Source organism: Dendrobates tinctorius, unplaced genomic scaffold (assembly GCF_039654945.1).
Source record: "Dendrobates tinctorius isolate UK_male_01 unplaced genomic scaffold, ASM3965494v1 ptg000103l, whole genome shotgun sequence".
NCBI classification, from domain to species: domain Eukaryota; kingdom Metazoa; phylum Chordata; class Amphibia; order Anura; family Dendrobatidae; genus Dendrobates; species Dendrobates tinctorius.
The window spans coordinates 12,608,149-12,635,486 of record NW_027361771.1 but is presented as its reverse complement, the minus strand read 5'-3'; the positions used below and the strand labels follow the sequence as shown (position 1 = coordinate 12,635,486).

Here is a 27,338-nt window from a genome sequence, read left to right as displayed (position 1 = left end):
TTACTTTCCCTGGGGTCAGGACTCTCCTGTTTAGGCAATTGTGATCTCTGTTCCAATTTCCCAAGATACGGGACTGGAGGATTCTGGGATGGGCCTGCAGGATGTATAGGAATGGCTGCCATGAAGGAATCAGGGCCTATCAAGGGAATGGCCGTCTTTACTGACTCCATTTTGAATCTGCGGTATGAGATGCGTCAGTTGAGGTCCTTTAAGTTTATTATTATCCTCGCCTCTCCTGTGGGCTTCTTTACTAGAAATAGCCTGGAATAATGACCCTTTCCGTGCTCTCCCACAGGGAAATGAGATATGGCACTTGATTGCAGGCAGAGTTGAATGCCGGACTTTGGCGTTGCCAAAGCATCCCGAAATGGTAGGGAGGTGACTCTTAGACTCCGCAGGGAGGAGGATTCGAATTCTAGAAGGAGGCAGTCCCTGATTACTCTGAGGACCCATAGGCTGTTGGAGATTAACTGCCAAGAGTGGAAAAATTTTGAAAGCCTTCCCCCTGCTAGGGGCTAGGATGTTCCTCTCCCCTTAGTATAGCTCCATCCCTTCCCTTTTGGCTGGGATGATTGGTTCTAGGGGGCTCGAAAAAAAACCCCTTCCTTGGGGTCTTTTGCTCAGGAAGCGCTTTCTTTTTATCTGTGGCCCTTCCAGGAATTTCATCCAGAGCTGAGCCAAAGACGTGTTCACCTTTGAAGGGGATGGAACAGAGCTTAACCCTAGAGGTAACATCTCTGCTCCTTGTTTTAAGTCAGAGGGTCTGCCTGGCAGAATTAGAATGTACTAAAGATCTGGCAGAGGAACGGATTATCTCCATAGATGCGTCCGTAAGCCTATAGCCCTCTGTAGTATGAAAAGGGAGTCAAGAAGCTAACCCCCTGAGGTCCCCTGAGAAATATGATTTTCTAGCTCCTCTATCCACTGGAAGAGGGATCTAGAAACGCACGTGGAAGCAATTCCTGATTTTAAGGCAGAGGTCTCCCAGACCTTTCTGAGAAAGCTCTCTATTTAACGGTCCATCGGATCCTTAAGCTGGGATGCATCATCAAATGGAAGTACTTTCTTTTTTACGACTCTTGCCACTTGAACATCCACTTTCGGAATGTCCCATTTGTATGCATCACCCTCCAGAGGGAACCTATGTTTAAGTTCTGATGGAGCGGAATAGTTTCCGGGTACTCGCATTCCTGGGAGATCCTATCCACTATGGACCTATGGCCCAGCCTCAAGCTGCTTAGTGGTCACGATCTGATGAGAGCATGCAAATTCAGCTTAGAATGGCTGTTGACTGGCTGGGAAACCTGCCTGTTCTCCCTCCACACATCTTATCCTGTGCCGACTGAGGGACTGGTTCGTCCTCTAGTCCCATGGTGCATGAACTGCACTAACCAGCTCCTCCACATACTCCGAAGAAAAAGAGATCTTCTGGCTTCAGAGGTTATAGGGGCTCTCGACTCCTCATCTTTCAGAGTATGAGTGCTCCGACTAAGAGTCCGACTCGCTTCTCTTTTTTTTTTTTTTTTTGAGGGAGGTAAGCCCGCAGGTGGAGGAGGTGAGATGTCTTCAGAGGATAGGTGGCGCCCACCAGAGCACAGGGAGAACATACAAACTCCTTGCAGATGTCATCCCCTCATGCTGCAAAGCGCCAGTGCTTTCCACTGCGCCCTGACCACTCCGTCTGTGCAGTTCCCCGTCCCCATGCTGAGGGGAGTTTTATGTTACATATCGCATTTAACCGATTTTTGGGTAGTATTGGTGCCTTCATGGGAGGACCTGTCTCCCTACAAGGGAGGAGAGAAGTATTTTGAGAATTTAGACCCCTATCCCAGAACAGCACCACTAGGACCCACCCCAATAAACACTCACTTGTGGCTGGGGCAGCGCTGGGCTCTGCAGATGCAGGGCAGGATGAACTATCCATGCTGACAGGGGATTTCTGTCTTACCTGTCGGCGTCTTCCGGCGGGTTTGTAAAAGGGTTACACCCGCTCTCAGCGCTTGTTTCATTTTTCCCCTTCCTCCTCCCAGGGTCCGGAGCAGGCACAGTCATTTCTGGCGTGCTCTGCACACTGTCAGCTATCCGGGGGGCCGCCATAAGCCGTATCGGAAGTCACCTGCGCTCCAGGGTGGAACGCATACCCCGGAAGTGTGCCACTTCCGGGACGCCAACAGCCGCGCATGCAGGAGGAGGAGAGACCGGAGAGCTGCGGGAGGCCTCCGGTCGGGGATCACTGGCCCGCTTTACCCCCCAAGGGAGCACAGGTGGGCCAGGAAGGTCCCAAATTCAAAAGGAAGACGGGAGGAGCACGGAGGAGGGAAGGCAGAGCCACCGACCACCACTGCCCGGCTTTTGAGATCCATCAGGTACACTGCAGCAGCCGGCCACGCAGCATACCTCTAACCTCTCCATGCCCTATGGAGGACAGGAAAGACACTGGTGAGAGGGAGGTGGGAGGGACCTTTTAACCTCTTTGTACTTCCTGTCCCCTATTAGGGCGTGGAGACAACCTCCCATGCTGTCGGGGAAGGTTGCTAGAGAAAATGTTGGCGCTACAGGAATGCATTTTAGAGGTTTTGTGTTATAGGTTCAACTAGGAAAAGTCTAATAATACTGTGGGTCATAAAGGCGCAGAGGTGACCGTGAGCGGAGCATCACCTCTCATGGAGGTACTTGTACAACACACAGGACTAATACCATGGAACTGACTCCGCTACATACACACACAGAACACAACTGGTGTAGCAGAATTCCAGAGGCTGGGGAATACATGGGGTACAGGATACAATGTATACACTATATATAACCGACAGGCTGGGAATACATGGGGTATAGGATACAATGTAATACTACAGTTGTGCTCAAAAGATAACATACCCTGGCAGAATGTTTGCTTTCTTGGCCTTTTTTCAGAGAATATGAATGATAGCACCAAAACTTTCTCTCCACTCATGGTTAGTGGTTGGTTGAGGCCATTTATTGTCAAACTACTGTGTTTTCTCTTTTTAAACCATAATGACAACTCAAAACATCCAAACGACCCTGATCAAAAGTTCACAAACTCCAATTCTTAATACCGTGTATTACCCCCTCTAACATCAATGACAGCTTGAAGTCTTTTGTGGTAATTGTGGATGAAGTTCTTTATTATCTCAGATGGTAAAGCTGCCCACTCTTTTTGGCAAAAGCCTCAAGTACCTGTAAATTCCTGGGTTGTCTAGCATGAACTGCGCGCTTGAGATCTTCCCACAGTGGCTCAATGATATTGAGGTCAGGAGACTGAGATGGCCACTCCAGAACCTTCACTTTGTTCTGCTGTAGCTAAATACAGGTTGACTTGGCCTTGTGTTTTGAATCATTGTCATGTTGAAACGTCCAAGTACGTCCCATGCGCAGCTTCAGGGCTCATGAGTGCAAATTTGCCTCCAGTATTTGCTGATAACGTGCTGCATTCATCTTTCCTTCAACTTTGACCAAGTTTCCTGTGCCTTCATAGCTCACACAACCCAAAATATCAGTGACCCACCTCCGTGCTTTACAGTAGGAATGGTGTTCCTTTCATGATAAGCCTTATTGACCTCTCTCCAAATGTAACGTTTATGGTTGTGGCCAAAAAGTTAAATTTTGGTCTCATCATTCCAAATTACCTTGTTCCAGAAGTTTTGAAGTTTCTCTGTGTGCTGTTTTGCATATTGTAGGCACAATACTTTGGGGCATTTATGCAGTACTGGCTTTCTTCTGGTGACTTGACCATGTAGCCCATTTTTCTTTAAGTGTCTCCTTATTGTGCATCTTGAAACAGCCAAACTGCTAGTTTTCAGAGAGCCCAGTATTTCAGCTGATGTTATTTGTGGGTTTTTTTACTTTGCAACCCATACAAGTTTCCTGGCATTTGTGGATGAAATTTTTGTTGGTCTACCTGACCGTGGTTTTGTTTTTACAGAGCCTCGGATTTTCCATTTGTTAATCACAGTTTTGATGCTGACTGGCATTATCAATTTCTTGGATATGTTTTTGTATCCATTTCCTGTTTTATACAGTTCAACTACCTTTTCCCGTAGACAATTCTTTTGCTTTCCCCATGACTCACAATCCAGAACCGTCAGTGGCTGGATGAAAGATGCAAGAGTCTCTCTGGATGCCAAAAACTTACTCAGCTTTTATGCGCGTGCACACACACACACACACACACACACACACAGGTCACAGGTGAGGATGTTACCTTTAGTAGCCATTCAAACCCATTTGTGTCAACTTCTGTGCATGTTATCAGGCCAAAATCACCAGGGTATGTAAACTTTTGATCAGGGTCATTTGGATGTTTTGGGTTGTCATTATGATTTAAAAAGAGAAAAACACAGTAATTTGACAATAAATGGCTTCACCCAACCACTAACCATGAGTGAAGAAAAAGTTTTGCTGTTATACTCTCAAAAAAAACGCAAAAAGCAAAAATCCTGCAGGGGTATGTAAACTTTTGAGCATATCTCATATATAACAGACAGGCAGGGGAATACATGGGGTATAGGATACACTGTATATACTATTATATACTATATATAACAGACAGGCTGGGGAATATATGGGGTATAGGATAGACTCTGCCTCTGTTCCCTATCCAACCTCTCTAACTCACCTCTTCGTCTTTCTGACCACAACCAACTTATGCCTGATTCACATTTCAGCTATTTGACGTCAGTCAAAATCCGCCAGGTTGTGAAAAAATGGATCCGTTTCCGTTGTGGCATAAACAGATGCCACCGAATCCGTTTTTTGACGGATCCACTTTATCAGTTTAGGACTGAAATTAAAAGGAACACAAGGAGAGAGAGAGAGAGAGAGAGATTTTGACTGACGTCAAATAACTGAAGTGTGAAAAAGGCCTTACATTCTCTTCCCTCTCCTCTCCAGGTCCACAAACCCCACCCCACAAACTTGCACACCCTCGCAGAAATCTTAACCACCTCAATCCACACTCACTGTCTGAATCACTTCTCCCTCTTACAGACATAAGTTCCTTACACAATGCGGATGCCGCTTTATATAACACCACAATAGCTGCAGCACTGGAATCGGTTGCCCCTCTCACACATACCAAAACTCGCATAATCAAAAGACAGCCCTGGCACACCAGCCTGACCAAAGAACTGAGGCGGGCTTCCAGGGTTGCTGAGCGGAGATGGAAAAGATCCTACTACAACAAGCACTTCATCGCATTCCAGCAGTCCCTCACTACTTTCAAGATCACACTCGCTGCAGTGAAACAAACCTACTTCTCATCTCTCATATCCTTCCTGTCTCACAACCCTAAACAGCTATTCAACACCTTCAATTTTCTCCTCCATCCCCCAGCATCCCTTTCCTCTCCACCTCATCTCAGCTGAAGACTTTGCTTCATTTTTCAAGCAGAAGATTAATAATATCAGAGACAGTTTTGGTCAACAACCCCCAGAGCCATTCCTCTTAATTTCCCAGCCCTCCTCCTCCAAAACAACTTCTCCACCATTACAGAAGATCGACTATCCACTCTACTCTCAAGATCACATCTCACCACCTGTGCACTTGACCCGATCCCATCCCACTTCATCCATAACCTCACCACAGTCTTCATCCCAACCCTAACGCATCTCTTCAACCTATCACTAACAACTGGTGTTTTCCCCTCAAGCTTTAAACATGCCTCAATCACACCTATCCTCAAAAAGCCCTCTCTTGACCCATTCTCTGTATCTAGCTATCGCCCTATATCATGTCCCCCCAATGCCTCAAAACTACTGGAACAACACGTCCATCTTGAACAGTCCGCCCACCTCTCTTTTTGCTCCCTCTTCGACCACTTAAAATCTGGCGTCCGGCCGTACTACTCCACTGAAACTACCCTAACTAAGGTCACCAATGACCTATTAACCGCCAAGGCCAAGTGACACTACTCTGGCCTCCTCCTCATGGACCTGTCCTCTGCCTTTGACACCGTGGACCATTCCCTATTACTACAGGCCCTCTCATCACTTAGCATCACAGACTTGGCCCCATCTTTGATCTAATCATACCTAACAGACCAGACATTTAAAGTCTCCCACTTGCACATCACCTCCTCACCTCGCCCCCTATCTGTCGGAGTCCCACAAGGTTCAGTCCTAGGGCCCCTGCTCTTGATAGCTGGTCCAGAGATGTAGATCTGTGTGTCATCAGCATAGAGGTGATACTGAAAACCGTGAGATCTAGGAGCTTTCCAAGGCCGAAGGTGTAAATGACCTTCGGCCTTGGAAAGCTCATAAATCTCACGGTTTTCAGTATCACCTCTATGCTGATGACACAAAGATCTACATCTCTGGACCAGCTATCACCTCCCTCCTAACCAGAATCCCACAATGTCTGTCTGCTATTTCATCCTTCTTCTCCGCTAGACTTCTAAAACTTAATATGAACAAAACAGAATTCATCATCTTTCCCCCATCTCACTCAACCCGCCTAATGGACCTATCCATTAAAGTAAATGGCTGCCCACTCTCCCCAGTCCCACAAGCTGGCTGTCTCAGGGTAATCCTTGACACTGATCTCTCTTTCAAACCACATATCCAAGCCCTTTCCACTTCAACTCAAAAACATTTCACGGATCCGCACATGCATCAAACAAGAATCTGCAAAAACCCTAGTCCATGCGCTCCTCATCTCCTGCCTTGACTACTGCAACCTCCTGCTCTGTGTCCTCCCCCCTAACACTCTAGCACCCCTCCAATCTATTCTAATATTTGCTGCTCAACTAATCCACCTGTCCCCCTGCTATTCCCCGGCCTCTCCCCTCTGTCAATCCCTGCACTAGGTCACCATTACCCAAAGACTCCAGTTCAAATCCCTAACCATGGCATACAAAGCCATCCACAACTGTGCCCTCGATACATCTGTGACCTCGTCTCCCGGTACTTACCTAAACGCAAATCGCATACAAGATTTCTCCCGCTGATCCCTCCTACTCTGGAACTCTCTACCCCAACATATCAGACTCTCGCCTACCATTCAAACCTTCAAAAAGACCCTGAAGTCCTACCTCTTCCGACAAGCCTACAACCTGCAGTAACCACCGATCCACCAAACCGCTGCACGACCAGCTCCACACTCGCCTACTGTATCCTCACCCATCCCTTGTAGATTGTGAGCCCTCCTGGGCAGTGTCCTCTCTCCTCCTGTACCAGTCGTGACTTGTATTGTTTAAGATTATTGTACTTGTTTTTTTTTTATCATGTACATCCCTCCTCTCATGTAAAGTGTCATGGATTAAATGGAACAATAATAATAAATAATACACTGTATATACTACATATTAAAGGCAGGCTGGGAATACATGGGGTATAGGATACACTGTATATACTATAAAAAATACACAGGCTGGGAATACATGGGGTATAGGATATACAGTATATACAGTGTATTACACACAGGCTGGGGATACATGGGGTACAGGATACACTGTATATTACACACAGGCTGGGGATACATGGGGTACAGGATACACTGTATATACTATATATAACAGACAGGCTGGGGAATACATGGGGTATAGGATACACTGTATATACTATATATAACACACAGGCTGGGAATACATGGGGTATAGGATACACTGTATATATATATATATATATATATATATATATATATATATATATATATATATATATATATATATATATCTCTTAAAATGTTATATATTGCCCAAAAGAAACGGCATTTCCAATCAATTCATAAATCATACAAAAAGGAGAAAGTGGAAACCATATGTGTTATGAATGGGTCACCGAGGAGGAAAACAAGACCAAGCTAAGTCACAGAAAACCAGAGAGGTTGGTAACTACGTGGATTGCAGACCCCTGATCCTAACCACACAACTAACAGCAGCCGTGGCGCGTACCTACAATGATTCTAGATGCCTCGTCACAGTCGGAGGACTAAATTAGCCTAAAGCAAGAAAAGGGGGAATCTAAAACTGCCCCAGAGCAGACCCCAAAGGAATAGACAGCCCCCACACATGTATTGACGGTGAGACAAGATGAAAACACGAACACAGGTAGGAAAATTGACTGAGCATATGATGGGGTCCACACTAACTAGAAAGGACAGGAAAGGAAAGATACTGTCTGCAATCACGCCAAAAAACCCTGCAAAAATGTCCAATACTTCTGATAGCAAAAAATACCCTGAAGTCACTAGACTTCTCCCACTATATCAGCACTCTAGCATATTCTGATAACAGAGCAAAAAGAGGCCAATCTAATAAGGGACAAAAAGCAAACTGGCACATACAGTGACATAAGAGTGGAAATTCAGCACAGCCCCAGCCGGGGCTGGCTGACCACACAAAAAACTGAATAGACCAAACCAAATCAAATGTGAACATTAGCAAAGACAACTTAGCTTGAGAAGGCAGGAACTGAGCTGGAAACTAAGACCTCAGGAGGCAGGAAAAATCACCAGCATGGGAATAGGGAGTCGGCTGTCTTAAATCCAGTCTGAGACTCCAGATGTGCAATCCTCTTCCTCATTATCAGGTGGCAGGTCTCTGTTAATTAGATCAGCTTCACTACCTCCTGCCACCACCAGAGGGAGCCCGGAAAGAGAACTCACAACTCCTCTGTCAGCACAACCAGCTCCCTCACCAGAAACCAGAGGCAGACCAGAAAATGAGTTCACAACACATACGCTATAAAAACGATAAAGTTTTATTATCACTCAATTAAAAAGCATTGAAGTGCAATGCAATACATATAGGAGCAGTTAATGCAAAAAGAAAAAGGCCTATAAACCAGGTACATTGAACTTCATAAAGAAGTATATGCATAAATATTAATCCATTAGTCCATGTGCAGAGCTTTAAGAAAAAAGCCTCTAGGGAAAATAGTTCCCAAATAAATACACAAGTGTAAAAAGGGGACTATATTCGAAAAGTTTTACATATAAGGCTCGCAGAAGCCAAAATCGTAGCGTGGCAGAAATATATATACACTATTCAAGAAATGCAACATACAAGGTGTAAGTAAAAATAAGTCCATATTTAAATAGCCTACAGAAATAATGGCATACAGCAAATATAGCAAATCCTCAATCCCTAATAGATGTAGATACCAAATCTTGAGCGTAATGGAGTAAGCAAATAGGCTAGAAAAAGGGCACAGTGCCGTCAAAGGAGCCCAGGAACCGCTTACAAACAATACAGTATAAGGTAAATCGAAAGAGAGGGAGAGGAAAGGGTTAAAAGCTGCTGCAGCTGGGCAGATACTGTACCAGAATGGCCGAGGCACCCCTGAGATACAGTATCTGCCCCCTGAGGAAGCGGTATCTATACCGCGAAACGCGTGTTGGGGTCTCCTGACCAGCGGTCTGTCAAGTGATATGATGGGTACGTTTTGACATACTGCACTTGTGTGGGTTTGTGCAATATATTCCTGAATGTGATTAATATATAATTTTCTTGGCACCTTGCGGCGTCTTTTTTAGTGCTGTAATTTTTGACCTGTTGGGTGGTGACCGCGGCAACAGTGGATATTAATATGGGCCACTACGGCTAATACTGCAGAAGTCACACGCATGTTATATTTGCTGCGATTATACCATGTCTACTGCGTCTGCGCCCACCACCACTGTGTCAGCAGCTTATTATTAAGGGCAGAGTGCAATATACAATGATTAATTAAGATAAAGTAATAATATAAATAAGATCTGAATGTATCACTTTTGTATGTGATAGACTTAGTGTTATACTTACCTGATTATTATTGTTCCATTTTGGCATTACACTAGTCATGTTCGCTGGTCTGTTTCGTCTTCATTGTTTCAGGCTAATTAACTTTTAGACCATTTGACTACTCATATACATGTCCTGTATCTCACATATGTGTCTTCTATTATACTAATAAAATATTTATATATATAGTTTTGGACTCTTGTCTTCTCCAGTTTTTCTTGAGGAATACATGGGGTATAGGATACACTGTATATACCATATATATTACACATAGGCTGGGAATACATGGGGTATAGGATACACTGTATATACCATATATATTACACATAGGCTGGGAATACATGGGGTATAGGATACACTGTATATACCATATACACTCACTGGCCACTTTATTAGGTACACCTGTCCAACTGTGTGTTAAGACTTAATTTCTAATCAGCCAATCACATGGCGGCAACTCAGTGCATTTAGGCATGTAGACATGGTCAAGACAATCTCCTGCAGTTCAAACCGAGCATCAGTATGGGGAAGAAAGGTGATTTGAGTGCCTTTGAACGTGGCATGATTGTTGGTGCCAGAAGGGCTGGTCTGAGAATTTCAGAAACTGCTGATCTACTGGGATTTTCACGCACAACCATCTCTAGGGTTTACAGAGAATGGTCCGAAAAAGAAAAAAAATCCAGTGAGCGGCAGTTCTGTGGCCGGAAATGCCTTGTTGATGCCAGAGGTCAGAGGAGAATGGGCATACTGGTTCGAGCTGATAGAAAGGCAACAGTGACTCAAATTGCCACCCGTTACAACCAAGGTAGGCAGAAGAGCATCTCTGAACGCACAGTGCGTCGAACTTTGAGGCAGATGGGCTACAGCAGCAGAAGACCACACTGGGTACCACTCCTCTCAGCTAAGAACAGGAAACTGAGGCTACAATTTGCACAAGCTCATCGAAATTGGACAGTAGAAGATTGGAAAAACGTTGCCTGGTCTGATGAGTCTCGATTTCTGCTGCGACATTCGGATGGTAGGGTCAGAATTTGGCGTAAACAACATGAAAGCATGGATCCATCCTGCCTTGTATCAATGGTTCAGGCTGGTGGTGGTGGTGTCATGGTGTGGGGAATTTTTTCTGGGCACTCTTTGGGCCCCTTGGTACCAATTGAGCATCGTTGCAACGCCACAGCCTACCTGAGTATTGTTGCTGACCATGTCCATCCCTTTATGACCACAATGTACCCAACATCTGATGGCTACTTTCAGCAGGATAATGCGCCATGTCCTAAAGCTCGAATCATCTCAGATTGGTTTCTTGAACATGACAATGAGTTTACTGTACTCAAATGGCCTCCTCAGTCACCAGATCTCAATCCAATAGAGCATCTTTGGGATGTGGTGGAACGGGAGATTCGCATCAGGGATGTGCAGCCGACAAATCTGCGCCAACTGTGTGATGCCATCATGTCAATATGGTCCAAAATCTCTGAGGAATGCTTCCAGCACCTTGTTGAATCTCTGCCACGAAGAATTGAGGCAGTTCTGAAGGCAAAAGGGGGTCCAACCCGTTACTAGCATGGTGTACCTAATAAAGTGGCCAGTGAGTGTATATTACACATAGGCTGGGAATACATGGGGTATAGGATACACTGTATATACCATATATATAACACATAGGCTGGGGATACATGGGGTACAGGATACACTGTATATACCATATATAACACACAGGCTGGGAATACATGGGGTACAGGATACACTGTATATACCATATATATAACACACAGGCTGGGAATACATGGGGTACAGGATACACTGTATATACCATATACAGTGCCTACAAGTAGTATTCAACCCCCTGCAGATTTAGCAGGTTTACACATTCGGAATTAACTTGGCATTGTGACATTTGGACTGTAGATCAGCCTGGAAGTGTGAAATGCACTGCAGCAAAAAAGAATGTTATTTCTTTGTTTAATTTTTTTTTAAATTGTGAAAAGTTTATTCAGAGGGTCATTTATTATTCAACCCCTCAAACCACCAGAATTCTGTTTGGTTCCCCTAAAGTATTAAGAAGTATTTCAGGCACAAAGAACAATGAGCTTCACATGTTTGGATTAATTATCTCTTTTTCCAGCCTTTTCTGACTATTTAAGACCCTCCCCAAACTGGTGAACAGCACTCATACATGGTCAACATGGGAAAGACAAAGGAGCATTCCAAGGCCATCAGAGACAAGATCGTGGAGGGTCACAAGGCTGGCAAGGGGTACAAAACCCTTTCCAAGGAGTTGGGCCTACCTGTCTCGACTGTTGGGAGCATCATCCGGAAGTGGAAGGCTTATGGAACTACTGTTAGCCTTCCACGGCCTGGACAGCCTTTGAAATTTTCCTCCCGTGCCGAGGCCAGGCTTGTCCGAAGAGTCAAGGCTAACCCAAAGACAACAAGGAAGGAGCTCCGGGAAGATCTCATGGCAGTGGGGACATTGGTTTCAGTCAATACCATAAGTAACGTACTCCACCGCAATGGTCTCCGTTCCAGACGAGCCCGTAAGGTACCTTTACTTTCAAAGCGTCATGTCAAGGCTCATCTACAGTTTGCTCATGATCACTTGGAGGACTCTGAGACAGACTGGTTCAAGGTTCTCTGGCCTGATGAGACCAAGATCGAGATCTTTAGTGCCAACCACACACGTGACGTTTGGAGACTGGATGGCACTGCATACGACCCCAAGAATACCATCCCTACAGTCAAGCATGGTGGTGGCAGCATCATGCTGTGGGGCTGTTTCTCAGCCAAGGGGCCTGGCCATCTGGTCCGCATCCATGGGAAGATGGATAGCACGGCCTACCTGGAGATTTTGGCCAAGAACCTCCGCTCCTCCATCAAGGATCTTAAGATGGGTCGTCATTTCATCTTTCAACAAGACAACGACCCAAAGCACACAGCCAAGAAAACCAAGGCCTGGTTCAAGAGGCAAAAAATCAAGGTGTTGGAGTGGCCTAGTCAGTCTCCTGACCTTAACCCAATTAAAAACTTGTGGAAGGAGCTCAAGATTAAAGTCCACATGAGACACCCAAAGAACCTAGATAACTTGGAGAAGATCTGCATGGAGGAGTGGGCCAAGATAACACCAGAGACCTGTGCCGGCCTGATCAGGTCTTATAAAAGACGATTATTAGCTGTAATTGCAAACAAGGGTTATTCCACAAAATATTAAACCTAGGGGTTGAATAATAATTGACCCACACTTTTATGTTTAAAATTTAACTGAGCAACATAACTTTTTGGTTTGTAAGATTTATGCATCTGTTAATAAATCCTGCTCTTGTGTGAAGTTTGAAGGCTCTAACTTATTTGCATCTTATCAAACCTGCTAAATCTGCAGGGGGTTGAATACTACTTGTAGGCACTGTATATAACACATAGGCTGGGGAATACAAGGGGTACAGGATACACTGTATATACTATATGTAACAGACAGGCTGGGAATACATAGGGTATAGGATACACTGTATATACCATATATAACACACAGGCTGGGAATACATGGGGTACAGGATACACTGTATATACCATATGTAACACACAGGCTGGGAATACATGGGGTACAGGATACACTGTATATACCATATATAACACAGGCTGGAAATACATGGGGTATAGGATACACTGTATATACCATATATATTACACATAGGCTGGGAATACATGGGGTACAGGATACACTATATATACCATATATAACACAAGCTGGGGAATACATGGGGTATAGGATACACTGTATATACCATATATATTACACATAGGCTGGGAATACATGGGGTACAGGATACACTGTATATACTATATATTACACATAGGCTGGGGATACATGGGGTACAGGATACACTGTATATACCATATATAACACACAGGCTGGGAATACATGGGGTACAGGATACACTGTATATACCATATATATATATATATAACACATAGGCTGGGGAATACAAGGGGTACAGGATACACTGTATATACTATATGTAACAGACAGGCTGGGAATACATGGGATATAATAGGATACACTGTATATACTATATGTAACACACAGGCTGGGAATACATGGGGTATAGGATACACTGTATATACTATATATAACACAGGCTGGGGATACATGGGGTATAGGATACACTGTATATACCATATATAACACAGGCTGGGAATACATGGGGTATAGGATACACTGTATATACCATATATATTACACATAGGCTGGGAATACATGGGGTATAGGATACACTGTATATACCATATATATTACACATAGGCTGGGAATACATGGGGTATAGGATACACTGTATATACTATATATTACACATAGGCTGGGAATACATGGGGTATAGGATACACTGTATATACCATATATATAACACATAGGCTGGGGATACATGGGGTACAGGACACACTGTATATACCATATATATAACACATAGGCTGGGGATACATGGGGTACAGGACACACTGTATATACCATATATATAACACATAGGCTGGGGAATACAAGGGGTACAGGATACACTGTATATACTATATGTAACAGACAGGCTGGGAATACATAGGGTATAGGATACACTGTATATACCATATATAACACACAGGCTGGGAATACATGGGGTACAGGATACACTGTATATACCATATATATTACACACAGGCTGGGAATACATGGGGTATAGGATACACTGTATATACCATATATATTACACATAGGCTGGGAATACATGGGGTATAGGATACACTGTATATACCATATATAACACAGGCTGGGGATACATGGGGTACAGGATACACTGTATATACTATATGTAACAGACAGGCTGGGAATACATGGGATATAATAGGATACACTGTATATACTATATGTAACACACAGGCTGGGAATACATGGGGTATAGGATACACTGTATATACTATATATAACACAGGCTGGGGATACATGGGGTACAGGATACACTGTATATACCATATATAACACAGGCTGGGAATACATGGGGTATAGGATACACTGTATATACCATATATAATACACATAGGCTGGGAATACATGGGGTACAGGATACACTGTATATACTATATATAACACAGGCTGGAGATACATGGGGTACAGGATACACTGTATATACCATATATAACACACAGGCTGGGAATACATGGGGTACAGGATACACTGTATATACCATATATAACACACAGGCTGGGAATACATGGGGTACAGGATACAGTGTATATACCATATATATTATACATAGGCTGGGAATACATGGGGTACAGGATACACTGTATATACCATATATATTACACATAGGCTGGGGATACATGGGGTACAGGATACACTGTATATACCATATATAACACACAGGCTGGGAATACATGGGGTACAGGATACACTGTATATACCATATATAACACACAGGCTGGGGAATACATGGGGTATAGGATACACTGTATATACCATATATAACACACAGGCTGGGGAATACATGGGGTATAGGATACACTGTATATACCATATATATTACACATAGGCTGGGAATACATGGGGTATAGGATACACTGTATATACCATATATATTACACATAGGCTGGGAATACATGGGGTACAGGATACACTGTATATACCATATATATTACACACAGGCTGGGAATACATGGGGTACAGGATACACTGTATATACCATATATATTACACACAGGCTGGGGAATACATGGGGTACAGGATACACTGTATATACCATATATATTACACATAGGCTGGGAATACATGGGGTATAGGATACACTGTATATACCATATATATTACACATAGGCTGGGAATACATGGGGTATAGGATACACTGTATATACCATATATATTACACATAGGCTGGGAATACATGGGGTACAGGATACACTGTATATACCATATATATTACACACAGGCTGGGGAATACATGGGGTATAGGATACACTGTATATACCATATATATTACACATAGGCTGGGAATACATGGGGTACAGGATACACTGTATATACCATATATATTACACATAGGCTGGGGAATACATGGGGTATAGGATACACTGTATATACCATATATATTACACACAGGCTGGGAATACATGGGGTACAGGATACACTGTATATACCATATATATTACACATAGGCTGGGAATACATGGGGTACAGGATACACTGTATATACCATATATATTACACACAGGCTGGGAATACATGGGGTACAGGATACACTGTATATACCATATATATTACACATAGGCTGGGAATACATGGGGTACAGGATACACTGTGTATACCATATATATTACACATAGGCTGGGAATACATGGGGTACAGGATACACTGTATATACCATATATATTACACATAGGCTGGGAATACATGGGGTATAGGATACACTGTATATACCATATATATTACACACAGGCTGGGGAATACATGGGGTACAGGATACACTGTATATACCATATATATTACACATAGGCTGGGAATACATGGGGTATAGGATACACTGTATATACCATATATATTACACACAGGCTGGGAATACATGGGGTACAGGATACACTGTGTATACCATATATATTACACATAGGCTGGGAATACATGGGGTACAGGATACACTGTATATACCATATATATTACACATAGGCTGGGAATACATGGGGTACAGGATACACTGTATATACCATATATATTACACATAGGCTGGGAATACATGGGGTATAGGATACACTGTATATACCATATATATTACACACAGGCTGGGAATACATGGGGTACAGGATACACTGTGTATACCATATATATTACACATAGGCTGGGAATACATGGGGTACAGGATACACTGTATATACCATATATATTACACACAGGCTGGGAATACATGGGGTACAGGATACACTGTATATACCATATATATTACACATAGGCTGGGAATACATGGGGTACAGGATACACTGTATATACCATATATATTACACACAGGCTGGGAATACATGGGGTACAGGATACACTGTATATACCATATATATTACACATAGGCTGGGAATACATGGGGTACAGGATACACTGTGTATACCATATATATTACACATAGGCTGGGAATACATGGGGTACAGGATACACTGTATATACCATATATATTACACATAGGCTGGGAATACATGGGGTATAGGATACACTGTATATACCATATATATTACACACAGGCTGGGGAATACATGGGGTACAGGATACACTGTATATACCATATATATTACACATAGGCTGGGAATACATGGGGTATAGGATACACTGTATATACCATATATATTACACACAGGCTGGGAATACATGGGGTACAGGATACACTGTGTATACCATATATATTACACATAGGCTGGGAATACATGGGGTACAGGATACACTGTATATACCATATATATTACACATAGGCTGGGAATACATGGGGTATAGGATACACTGTATATACCATATATATTACACATAGGCTGGGAATACATGGGGTATAGGATACACTGTATATACCATATATATTACACACAGGCTGGGAATACATGGGGTACAGGATACACTGTATATACCATATATATTACACATAGGCTGGGAATACATGGGGTACAGGATACACTGTATATACCATATATATTACACATAGGCTGGGAATACATGGGGTATAGGATACACTGTATATACCATATATATTACACATAGGCTGGGAATACATGGGGTATAGGATACACTGTATATACCATTACCATATATATAACACACAGGCTTACGTACCGGCACAGCACCGACCCGGCACCTCTTCTCCCTCTCGGAGGGAGGCGTGTCCTGGCTGGAATCACATGACCGCTATCGGGGCGTGTTTCAGGACCAAGCGGAACATGATGGGGTGGTTCCTGGATCTCCCTGTGTGTCTGTGGCTGCTCTGCTCCGTCCTAGTGGCTGCCAGTAAGAACGTGCTGCTGATCATCGGTGAGTAGCGGCCCGCCCCGGTAATACGGAGCACCGCTCTCTGCACAGTACAGACGGGGCTGCCATAATATAGGAGGAGAGCGGAGGACCTCTGATTACGTCATGATCATGTGATCAGACTGCAGGCTCTGCTGTCCGGTTATGTGTGTTCTTTCCTGAGTGTATTGTAGTGGCTCAATGCGCAGGGGTTAGATGTGTGCTATTAGGGCAAACACAGCTCTGCATTGTATACATGACACACACAGCTCTGCATCGTGTACATGACACACACAGCCCTGCATCATATACATGACACACACAGCCCTGCATTGTATACATGACACACACAGCTCTGCATCGTATACATGACACACACAGCTCTTATTGTACACATGACACAGACAGCTCTGCATTGTATACATGACACACACAGCTCTGCATCGTGTACATGACACACACAGCTCTGCATCGTATACATGACACACACAGCTCTTATTGTACACATGACACAGACAGCTCTGCATTGTATACATGACACACACAGCTCTGCATCGTGTACATGACACACACAGCCCTGCATCATATACATGACACACACAGCCCTGCATTGTATACATGACACACACAGCTCTGCATCGTATACATGACACAGACAGCTCTTATTGTACACATGACACAGACAGCTCTGCATTGTATACATGACACACACAGCTCTGCATCGTGTACATGACACACACAGCTCTGCATCGTATACATGACACACACAGCTCTTATTGTACACATGACACAGACAGCTCTGCATTGTATACATGACACACACAGCTCTGCATCGTGTACATGACACACACAGCCCTGCATCATATACATGACACACACAGCCCTGCATTGTATACATGACACACACAGCTCTGCATTGTATACATGACACACAAACAACCCTGCATCATACACATGACACACACAGCTCTGCATTGTATACATGACACACACAGCTCTGCATCGTGTACATGACACACACAGCTCTGCATCGTGTACATGACACACACAGCTCTGCATCGTGTACATGACACACACAGCTCTGCATCGTGTACATGACACACACAGCTCTGCATCGTGTACATGACACACACAGCTCTGCATCGTATACATGACACACACAGCTCCGCATCGTATACATGACACACACACACAGCTCTGTATTGTATACATGACACACACACAACCCTGCACTGTCCCATAGTATAACATTGGGCTGAGTGCTGTCTGATAACACATCACAGATCTGCACTGCCCAATAGTATACCATTGGGCTGAGTGCTGTCTGATACACATCACAGATCTGCACTGCCCCATAGTATAACATTGGGCTGAGTGCTATCTGATACACATCACAGATCTGCACTGCCCCATAGTATAACATTGGGCTGAGTGCTATCTGATACACATCACAGATCTGCACTGCCCCATAGTATAACATTGGGCTGAGTGCTATCTGATACACATCACAGATCTGCACTGCTCCATAGTATAACATTGGGCTGAGTGCTATCTGATACATCACAGATCTGCACTGCCCCATAGTATAACACTGGGCTGAGTGCTATCTGATAACACGTCACAGATCTGCACTGCCCCATAGTATAACATTGAGCTGAGTGCTATCTGATACATCACAGATCTGCACTGCCCCATAGTATAACACTGGGCTGAGTGCTATCTGATAACACGTCACAGATCTGCACTGCCCCATAGTATAACACTGAGCTGAGTGCTATCTGATACACATCACAGATCTGCACTGCCTCATAGTATAACATTGAGCTGAGTGCTATCTGATACACATCACAGATCTGCACTGCTCCATAATATAACATTGGGCTGAGTGCTATCTGATACACATCACAGATCTGCACTGCCCCATAGTATAACATTGAGCTGAGTGCTATCTGATACACATCACAGATCTGCACTGCCCCATAGTATAACATTGGGCTGAGTGCTATCTGATACACATCACAGATCTGCACTGCCCCATAGTATAACATTGGGCTGAGTGCTATCTGATACACATCACAGATCTGCACTGCCCCATAGTATAACATTGAGCTGAGTGCTATCTGATACACATCACAGATCTGCACTGCCCCATAGTATAATACTGGGCTGAGTGCTATCTGATACACATCACAGATCTGCACTGCCTCATAGTATAACACTGGGCTGAGTGCTATCTGATACACATCACAGATCTGCACTGCCCCATAGTATAACATTGGGCTGAGTGCTATCTGATACACATCACAGATCTGCACTGCCCCATAGTATAACATTGGGCTGAGTGCTATCTTATAACACATCACAGATCTGCACTGCCCCATACTATAACATTGTGCTGAGTGCTATCTGATACACATCACAGATCTGCACTGCCCCATAGTATAACATTGGGCTGAGTGCTATCTGATACACATCACAGATCTGCACTGCCCCATAGTATAACATTGGGCTGAGTGCTATCTGATACATCACAGATCTGCACTGCCTCATAGTATAACATTGGGCTATCAGATACACATCACAGATCTGCACTGCTCCATAGTATAACATTGGGCTGAGTGCTATCTGATAACACGTCACAGATCTGCACTGCCCCATAGTATAACACTGAGCTGAGTGCTATCTGATACACATCACAGATCTGCACTGCCTCATAGTATAACATTGAGCTGAGTGCTATCTGATACACATCACAGATCTGCACTGCTCCATAATATAACATTGGGCTGAGTGCTATCTGATACACATCACAGATCTGCACTGCCCCATAGTATAACATTGAGCTGAGTGCTATCTGATACACATCACAGATCTGCACTGCCCCATAGTATAACATTGGGCTGAGTGCTATCTGATACACATCACAGATCTGCACTGCCCCATAGTATAACATTGGGCTGAGTGCTATCTGATACACATCACAGATCTGCACTGCCCCATAGTATAACATTGAGCTGAGTGCTATCTGATACACATCACAGATCTGCACTGCCCCATAGTATAATACTGGGCTGAGTGCTATCTGATACACATCACAGATCTGCACTGCCTCATAGTATAACACTGGGCTGAGTGCTATCTGATACACATCACAGATCTGCACTGCCCCATAGTATAACATTGGGCTGAGTGCTATCTGATACACATCACAGATCTGCACTGCCCCATAGTATAACATTGGGCTGAGTGCTATCTTATAACACATCACAGATCTGCACTGCCCCATACTATAACATTGTGCTGAGTGCTATCTGATACACATCACAGATCTGCACTGCCCCATAGTATAACATTGGGCTGAGTGCTATCTGATACACATCACAGATCTGCACTGCCCCATAGTATAACATTGGGCTGAGTGCTATCTGATACATCACAGATCTGCACTGCCTCATAGTATAACATTGGGCTATCAGATACACATCACAGATCTGCACTGCTCCATAGTATAACATTGGGCTGAGTGCTATCTGATACACATCACAGATCTGCACTGCCCCATAGTATAACATTGGGCTGAGTGCTATCTGATACATCACAGATCTGCACTGCCCCATAGTATAACATTGGGCTGAGTGCTATCTGATACACATCACAGATCTGCACTGCCCCATAATATAACATTGGGCTGAGTGCTGTCTGATACACATCACAGATCTGCACTGCCCCATAGTATAACATTGGGCTGAGTGCTGTCTGATAACACGTCATAGATCTGCACTACCCCATAGTATAACATTGGGCTGAGTGCTATCTGATACACATCACAGATCTGCACTGCTCCATAGTATAACATTGGGCTGAGTGCTATCTGATACAGCACAGATCTGCCCTGCCCCATAGTATAACACTGGGCTGAGTGCTATCTGATATACATCACAGATCTGCACTGCCTCATAGTATAACATTGGGCTGAGTGCTATCAGATACACATCACAGATCTGCACTGCTCCATAGTATAACATTGGGCTGAGTGCTATCTGATATACATCACAGATCTGCACTGCCTCATAGTATAACATTGGGCTGAGTGCTATCTGATACACATCACAGATCTGCTCTGCCCCATAGTTTAACATTGGGCTGAGTGCTATCTTATAACACATCACAGATCTGCACTGCCCCATAGTATAACATTGGGCTGAGTGCTATCAGATAACACATCACAGATCTGCCCTGCCCCATAGTATAACATTGGGCTGAGTGCTATCTGATACACATCACAGATCTGCACTGCCCCATAGTATAACATTGGGCTGAGTGCTATCTGATACACATCACAGATCTGCACTGCCCCATAGTATAACATTGGGCTGAGTGCTATCTGATACACATCACAGATCTGCACTGCCCCATAGTATAACATTGGGCTGAGTGCTATCTGATACACATCACAGATCTGCACTGCCCCATAGTATAACATTGGGCTGAGTGCTATCTGATACACATCACAGATCTGCACTGCCCCATAGTATAACATTGGGCTGAGTGCTATCTGATACACATCACAGATCTGCACTGCCCCATAGTATAACATTGGGCTGAGTGCTATCTGATACACATCACAGATCTGCACTGCCCCATAGTATAACATTGGGCTGAGTGCTATCTGATACACATCACAGATCTGCACTGCCCCATAGTATAACATTGGGCTGAGTGCTATCTGATACATCACAGATCTGCACTGCCCCATAGTATAACATTGGGCTGAGTGCTATCTGATACACATCACAGATCTGCACTGCCCCATAGTATAACATTGGGCTGAGTGCTATCTGATACACATCACAGATCTGCACTGCCCCATAGTATGACATTGAGCTGAGTGCTATCTGATACACATCACAGATCTGCACTGCCCCATAGTATAACATTGGGCTGAGTGCTATCAGATAACACATCACAGATCTGCACTACCCCATAGTATAACACTGGGCTGAGTGCTATCTGATACACATCACAGATCTGCACTGCCCCATAGTATAACATTGGGCTGAGTGCTATTTGATACATCACAGATCTGCACTGCCCCATAGTATAACATTGGGCTGAGTGCTATCTGATACATCACAGATCTGCACTGCCCCATAGTATGACATTGAGCTGAGTGCTATCTGATACACATCACAGATCTGCACTGCCCCATAGTATAACATTGGGCTGAGTGCTATCTGATACACATCACAGATCTGCACTACCCCATAGTATAACATTGGGCTGAGTGCTATCTGATACACATCACAGATCTGCACTGCCCCATAGTATAACATTGGGCTGAGTGCTATCAGATAACACATCACAGATCTGCACTACCCCATAGTATAACACTGGGCTGAGTGCTATCTGATACACATCACAGATCTGCACTGCCCCATAGTATAACATTGGGCTGAGTGCTATCTGATACATCACAGATCTGCACTGCCCCATAGTATGACATTGAGCTGAGTGCTATCTGATACACATCACAGATCTGCACTGCCCCATAGTATAACATTGGGCTGAGTGCTATCTGATACACATCACAGATCTGCACTGCCCCATAGTATAACATTGGGCTGAGTGCTATCTGATACACATCACAGATCTGCACTGCCTCATAGTATAACATTGGGCTGAGTGCTATCTGATACACATCACAGATCTGCACTGCCCCATAATATAACATTGGGCTGAGTGCTGTCTGATACACATCACAGATCTGCACTGCCCCATAGTATAACATTGGGCTGAGTGCTGTCTGATAACACGTCATAGATCTGCACTACCCCATAGTATAACATTGGGCTGAGTGCTATCTGATACACATCACAGATCTGCACTGCTCCATAGTATAACATTGGGCTGAGTGCTATCTGATACAGCACAGATCTGCCCTGCTCCATAGTATAACATTGGGCTGAGTGCTATCTGATATACATCACAGATCTGCACTGCCTCATAGTATAACATTGGGCTGAGTGCTATCTGATACACATCACAGATCTCCACTGCCCCATAATATAACATTGGGCTGAGTGCTATCTGATACATCACAGATCTGCACTGCCCCATAGTATAACATTGGGCTGAGTGCTATCTGATACACATCACAGATCTGCCCTGCCCCATAGTATAATACTGGGCTGAGTGCTATCTGATACACATCACAGATCTGCACTGCCCCATAGTATAACATTGGGCTGAGTGCTATCAGATAACACATCACAGATCTGCCCTGCCCCATAGTATAACATTGGGCTGAGTGCTATCTGATACACATCACAGATCTGCACTGCCCCATAGTATAACATTGGGCTGAGTGCTATCTGATTACACATCACAGATCTGCACTGCCCCATAGTATAACATTGGGCTGAGTGCTATCTGATACACATCACAGATCTGCACTGCCCCATAGTATAACATTGGGCTGAGTGCTATCTGATACACATCACAGATCTGCACTGCCCCATAGTATAACATTGGGCTGAGTGCTATCTGATACACATCACAGATCTGCACTGCCCCATAGTATAACATTGGGCTGAGTGCTATCTTATAACACATCACAGATCTGCACTGCCCCATACTATAACATTGGGCTGAGTGCTATCTGATACATCACAGATCTGCACTGCCTCATAGTATAACATTGGGCTGAGTGCTATCAGATACACATCACAGATCTGCACTGCCCCATAGTATAACATTGGGCTGAGTGCTATCTGATACACATCACAGATCTGCACTGCCCCATAGTATAACATTGGGCTGAGTGCTATCTGATACACATCACAGATCTGCACTGCCCCATAGTATAACATTGGGCTGAGTGCTATCTGATTACACATCACAGATCTGCACTGCCCCATAGTATAACATTGGGCTGAGTGCTATCTGATACACATCACAGATCTGCACTGCCCCATAGTATAACATTGGGCTGAGTGCTATCTGATACACATCACAGATCTGCACTGCCCCATAGTATAACATTGGGCTGAGTGCTATCTGATACACATCACAGATCTGCACTGCCCCATAGTATAACATTGGGCTGAGTGCTATCTGATACATCACAGATCTGCACTGCCCCATAGTATGACATTGAGCTGAGTGCTATCTGATACACATCACAGATCTGCACTGCCCCATAGTATAACATTGGGCTGAGTGCTATCTGATACACATCACAGATCTGCACTGCCCCATAGTATAACATTGGGCTGAGTGCTATCTGATACACATCACAGATCTGCACTGCTCCATAGTATAACATTGGGCTGAGTGCTATCTGATACATCACAGATCTGCACTGCCCCATAGTATAACATTGGGCTGAGTGCTATCAGATACACATCACACATCTGCACTGCCCCATAGTATAACACTGGGCTGAGTGCTATCTGATACACATCACAGATCTGCACTGCCCCATAGTATAACATTGGGCTGAGTGCTATCAGATACACATCACAGATCTGCACTGCTTCATAGTATAACATTGGGCTGAGTGCTATCTGATAACACATCACAGATCTGCACTGCTCCATAGTATAACATTGGGCTGAGTGCTATCTGATACAGCACAGATCTGCACTACCCCATAGTATAACATTGGGCTGAGTGCTATCTGATACACATCACAGATCTGCACTACCCCATAGTATAACATTGGGCTGAGTGCTATCTGATACACATCACAGATCTGCACTGCCCCATAGTATAACATTGAGCTGAGTGCTATCTGATACACATCACAGATCTGCACTGCCCCATAGTATAACATTGGGCTGAGTGCTATCTGATACACATCACAGATCTGCACTGCTCCATAGTATAACATTGGGCTGAGTGCTATCTGATACACATCACAGATCTGCACTGCCCCATAGTATAACACTGGGCTGAGTGCTATCAGATACACATCACAGATCTGCACTGCCCCATAGTATAACACTGGGCTGAGTGCTATCTGATACACATCACAGATCTGCACTGCCCCATAGTATAACACTGGGCTGAGTGCTATCTGATACACATCACAGATCTGCACTACCCCATAGTATAACATTGGGCTGAGTGCTATCTGATAACACATCACAGATCTGAACTGCCTCATAGTATAACATTGGGCTGAGTGCTATCAGATACACATCACAGATCTGCACTGCTCCATAGTATAACATTGGGCTGAGTGCTATCTGATACACATCACAGATCTGCACTGCCCCATAGTATAACATTGGGCTGAGTGCTATCTGATACACATCACAGATCTGCACTGCCTCATAGTATAACATTGGGCTGAGTGCTGTCTGATACACATCACAGATCTGCACTGCCCCATAGTATAACATTGGGCTGAGTGCTATCTGATACACATCACAGATCTGCACTACCCCATAGTATAACATTGGGCTGAGTGCTATCTGATACACATCACAGATCTGCACTGCTCCATAGTATAACATTGGGCTGAGTGCTATCTGATACAGCACAGATCTGCACTGCCCCATAGTATAACATTGGGCTGAGTGCTATCTGATACACATCACAGATCTGCACTGCTCCATAGTATAACATTGGGCTGAGTGCTATCTGATACACATCACAGATCTGCACTGCCCCATAGTATAACACTGGGCTGAGTGCTATCAGATACACATCACAGATCTGCACTGCCCCATAGTATAACACTGGGCTGAGTGCTATCTGATACACATCACAGATCTGCACTGCCCCATAGTATAACACTGGGCTGAGTGCTATCTGATACACATCACAGATCTGCACTACCCCATAGTATAACATTGGGCTGAGTGCTATCTGATAACACATCACAGATCTGAACTGCCTCATAGTATAACATTGGGCTGAGTGCTATCAGATACACATCACAGATCTGCACTGCTCCATAGTATAACATTGGGCTGAGTGCTATCTGATACACATCACAGATCTGCACTGCCCCATAGTATAACATTGGGCTGAGTGCTATCTGATACACATCACAGATCTGCACTGCCTCATAGTATAACATTGGGCTGAGTGCTGTCTGATACACATCACAGATCTGCACTGCCCCATAGTATAACATTGGGCTGAGTGCTATCTGATACACATCACAGATCTGCACTACCCCATAGTATAACATTGGGCTGAGTGCTATCTGATACACATCACAGATCTGCACTGCTCCATAGTATAACATTGGGCTGAGTGCTATCTGATACAGCACAGATCTGCACTGCCCCATAGTATAACATTGGGCTGAGTGCTATGAGATACACATCACAGATCTGCACTGCCCCATAGTATAACACTGGGCTGAGTGCTATCTGATACACATCACAGAGCTGCACTGCCCCATAGTATACCATTGGGCTGAGTGCTATCAGATACACATCACAGATCTGCCCTGCCCCATAGTATAACATTTGGCTGAGTGCTGTCTGATACATCACAGATCTGCACTGCCCCATAGTATAACATTGGGCTGAGTGCTATCAGATACACATCACAGATCTGCACTGCCCCATAGTATAACATTGGGCTGAGTGCTGT

General features: G+C 44.1%; 2 protein-coding genes across 5 annotated transcripts in view; one reads left to right on the top strand and one right to left on the bottom strand.

Moving 5' to 3' along the window:
• Window positions 1-17,837, bottom strand: part of SLC26A11 (solute carrier family 26 member 11) — an 80,359-nt gene extending 62,522 nt beyond the window's left edge. For both annotated transcript variants that reach the window (XM_073588088.1, XM_073588087.1), the window contains exon 1: window positions 17,556-17,837. The gene's annotated coding sequence lies outside the window, so the exon portion shown is untranslated. The remainder of the gene's footprint in view (window positions 1-17,555) is intronic.
• The window catches only part of SGSH (N-sulfoglucosamine sulfohydrolase), a 67,348-nt gene continuing 57,622 nt past the window's right edge, over window positions 17,613-27,338 (top strand). For 2 of the 3 annotated variants that reach the window (XM_073588091.1, XM_073588090.1), the window contains exon 1: window positions 17,613-17,750. Coding sequence is in view for 1 of the 3 variants with exons in the window: in XM_073588089.1 (XP_073444190.1) it covers window positions 17,621-17,750 (130 nt within the window). In the remaining 2 variants the exon portion in view is untranslated. The remainder of the gene's footprint in view (window positions 17,751-27,338) is intronic. The other variant, XM_073588089.1, reaches the window with a different exon arrangement.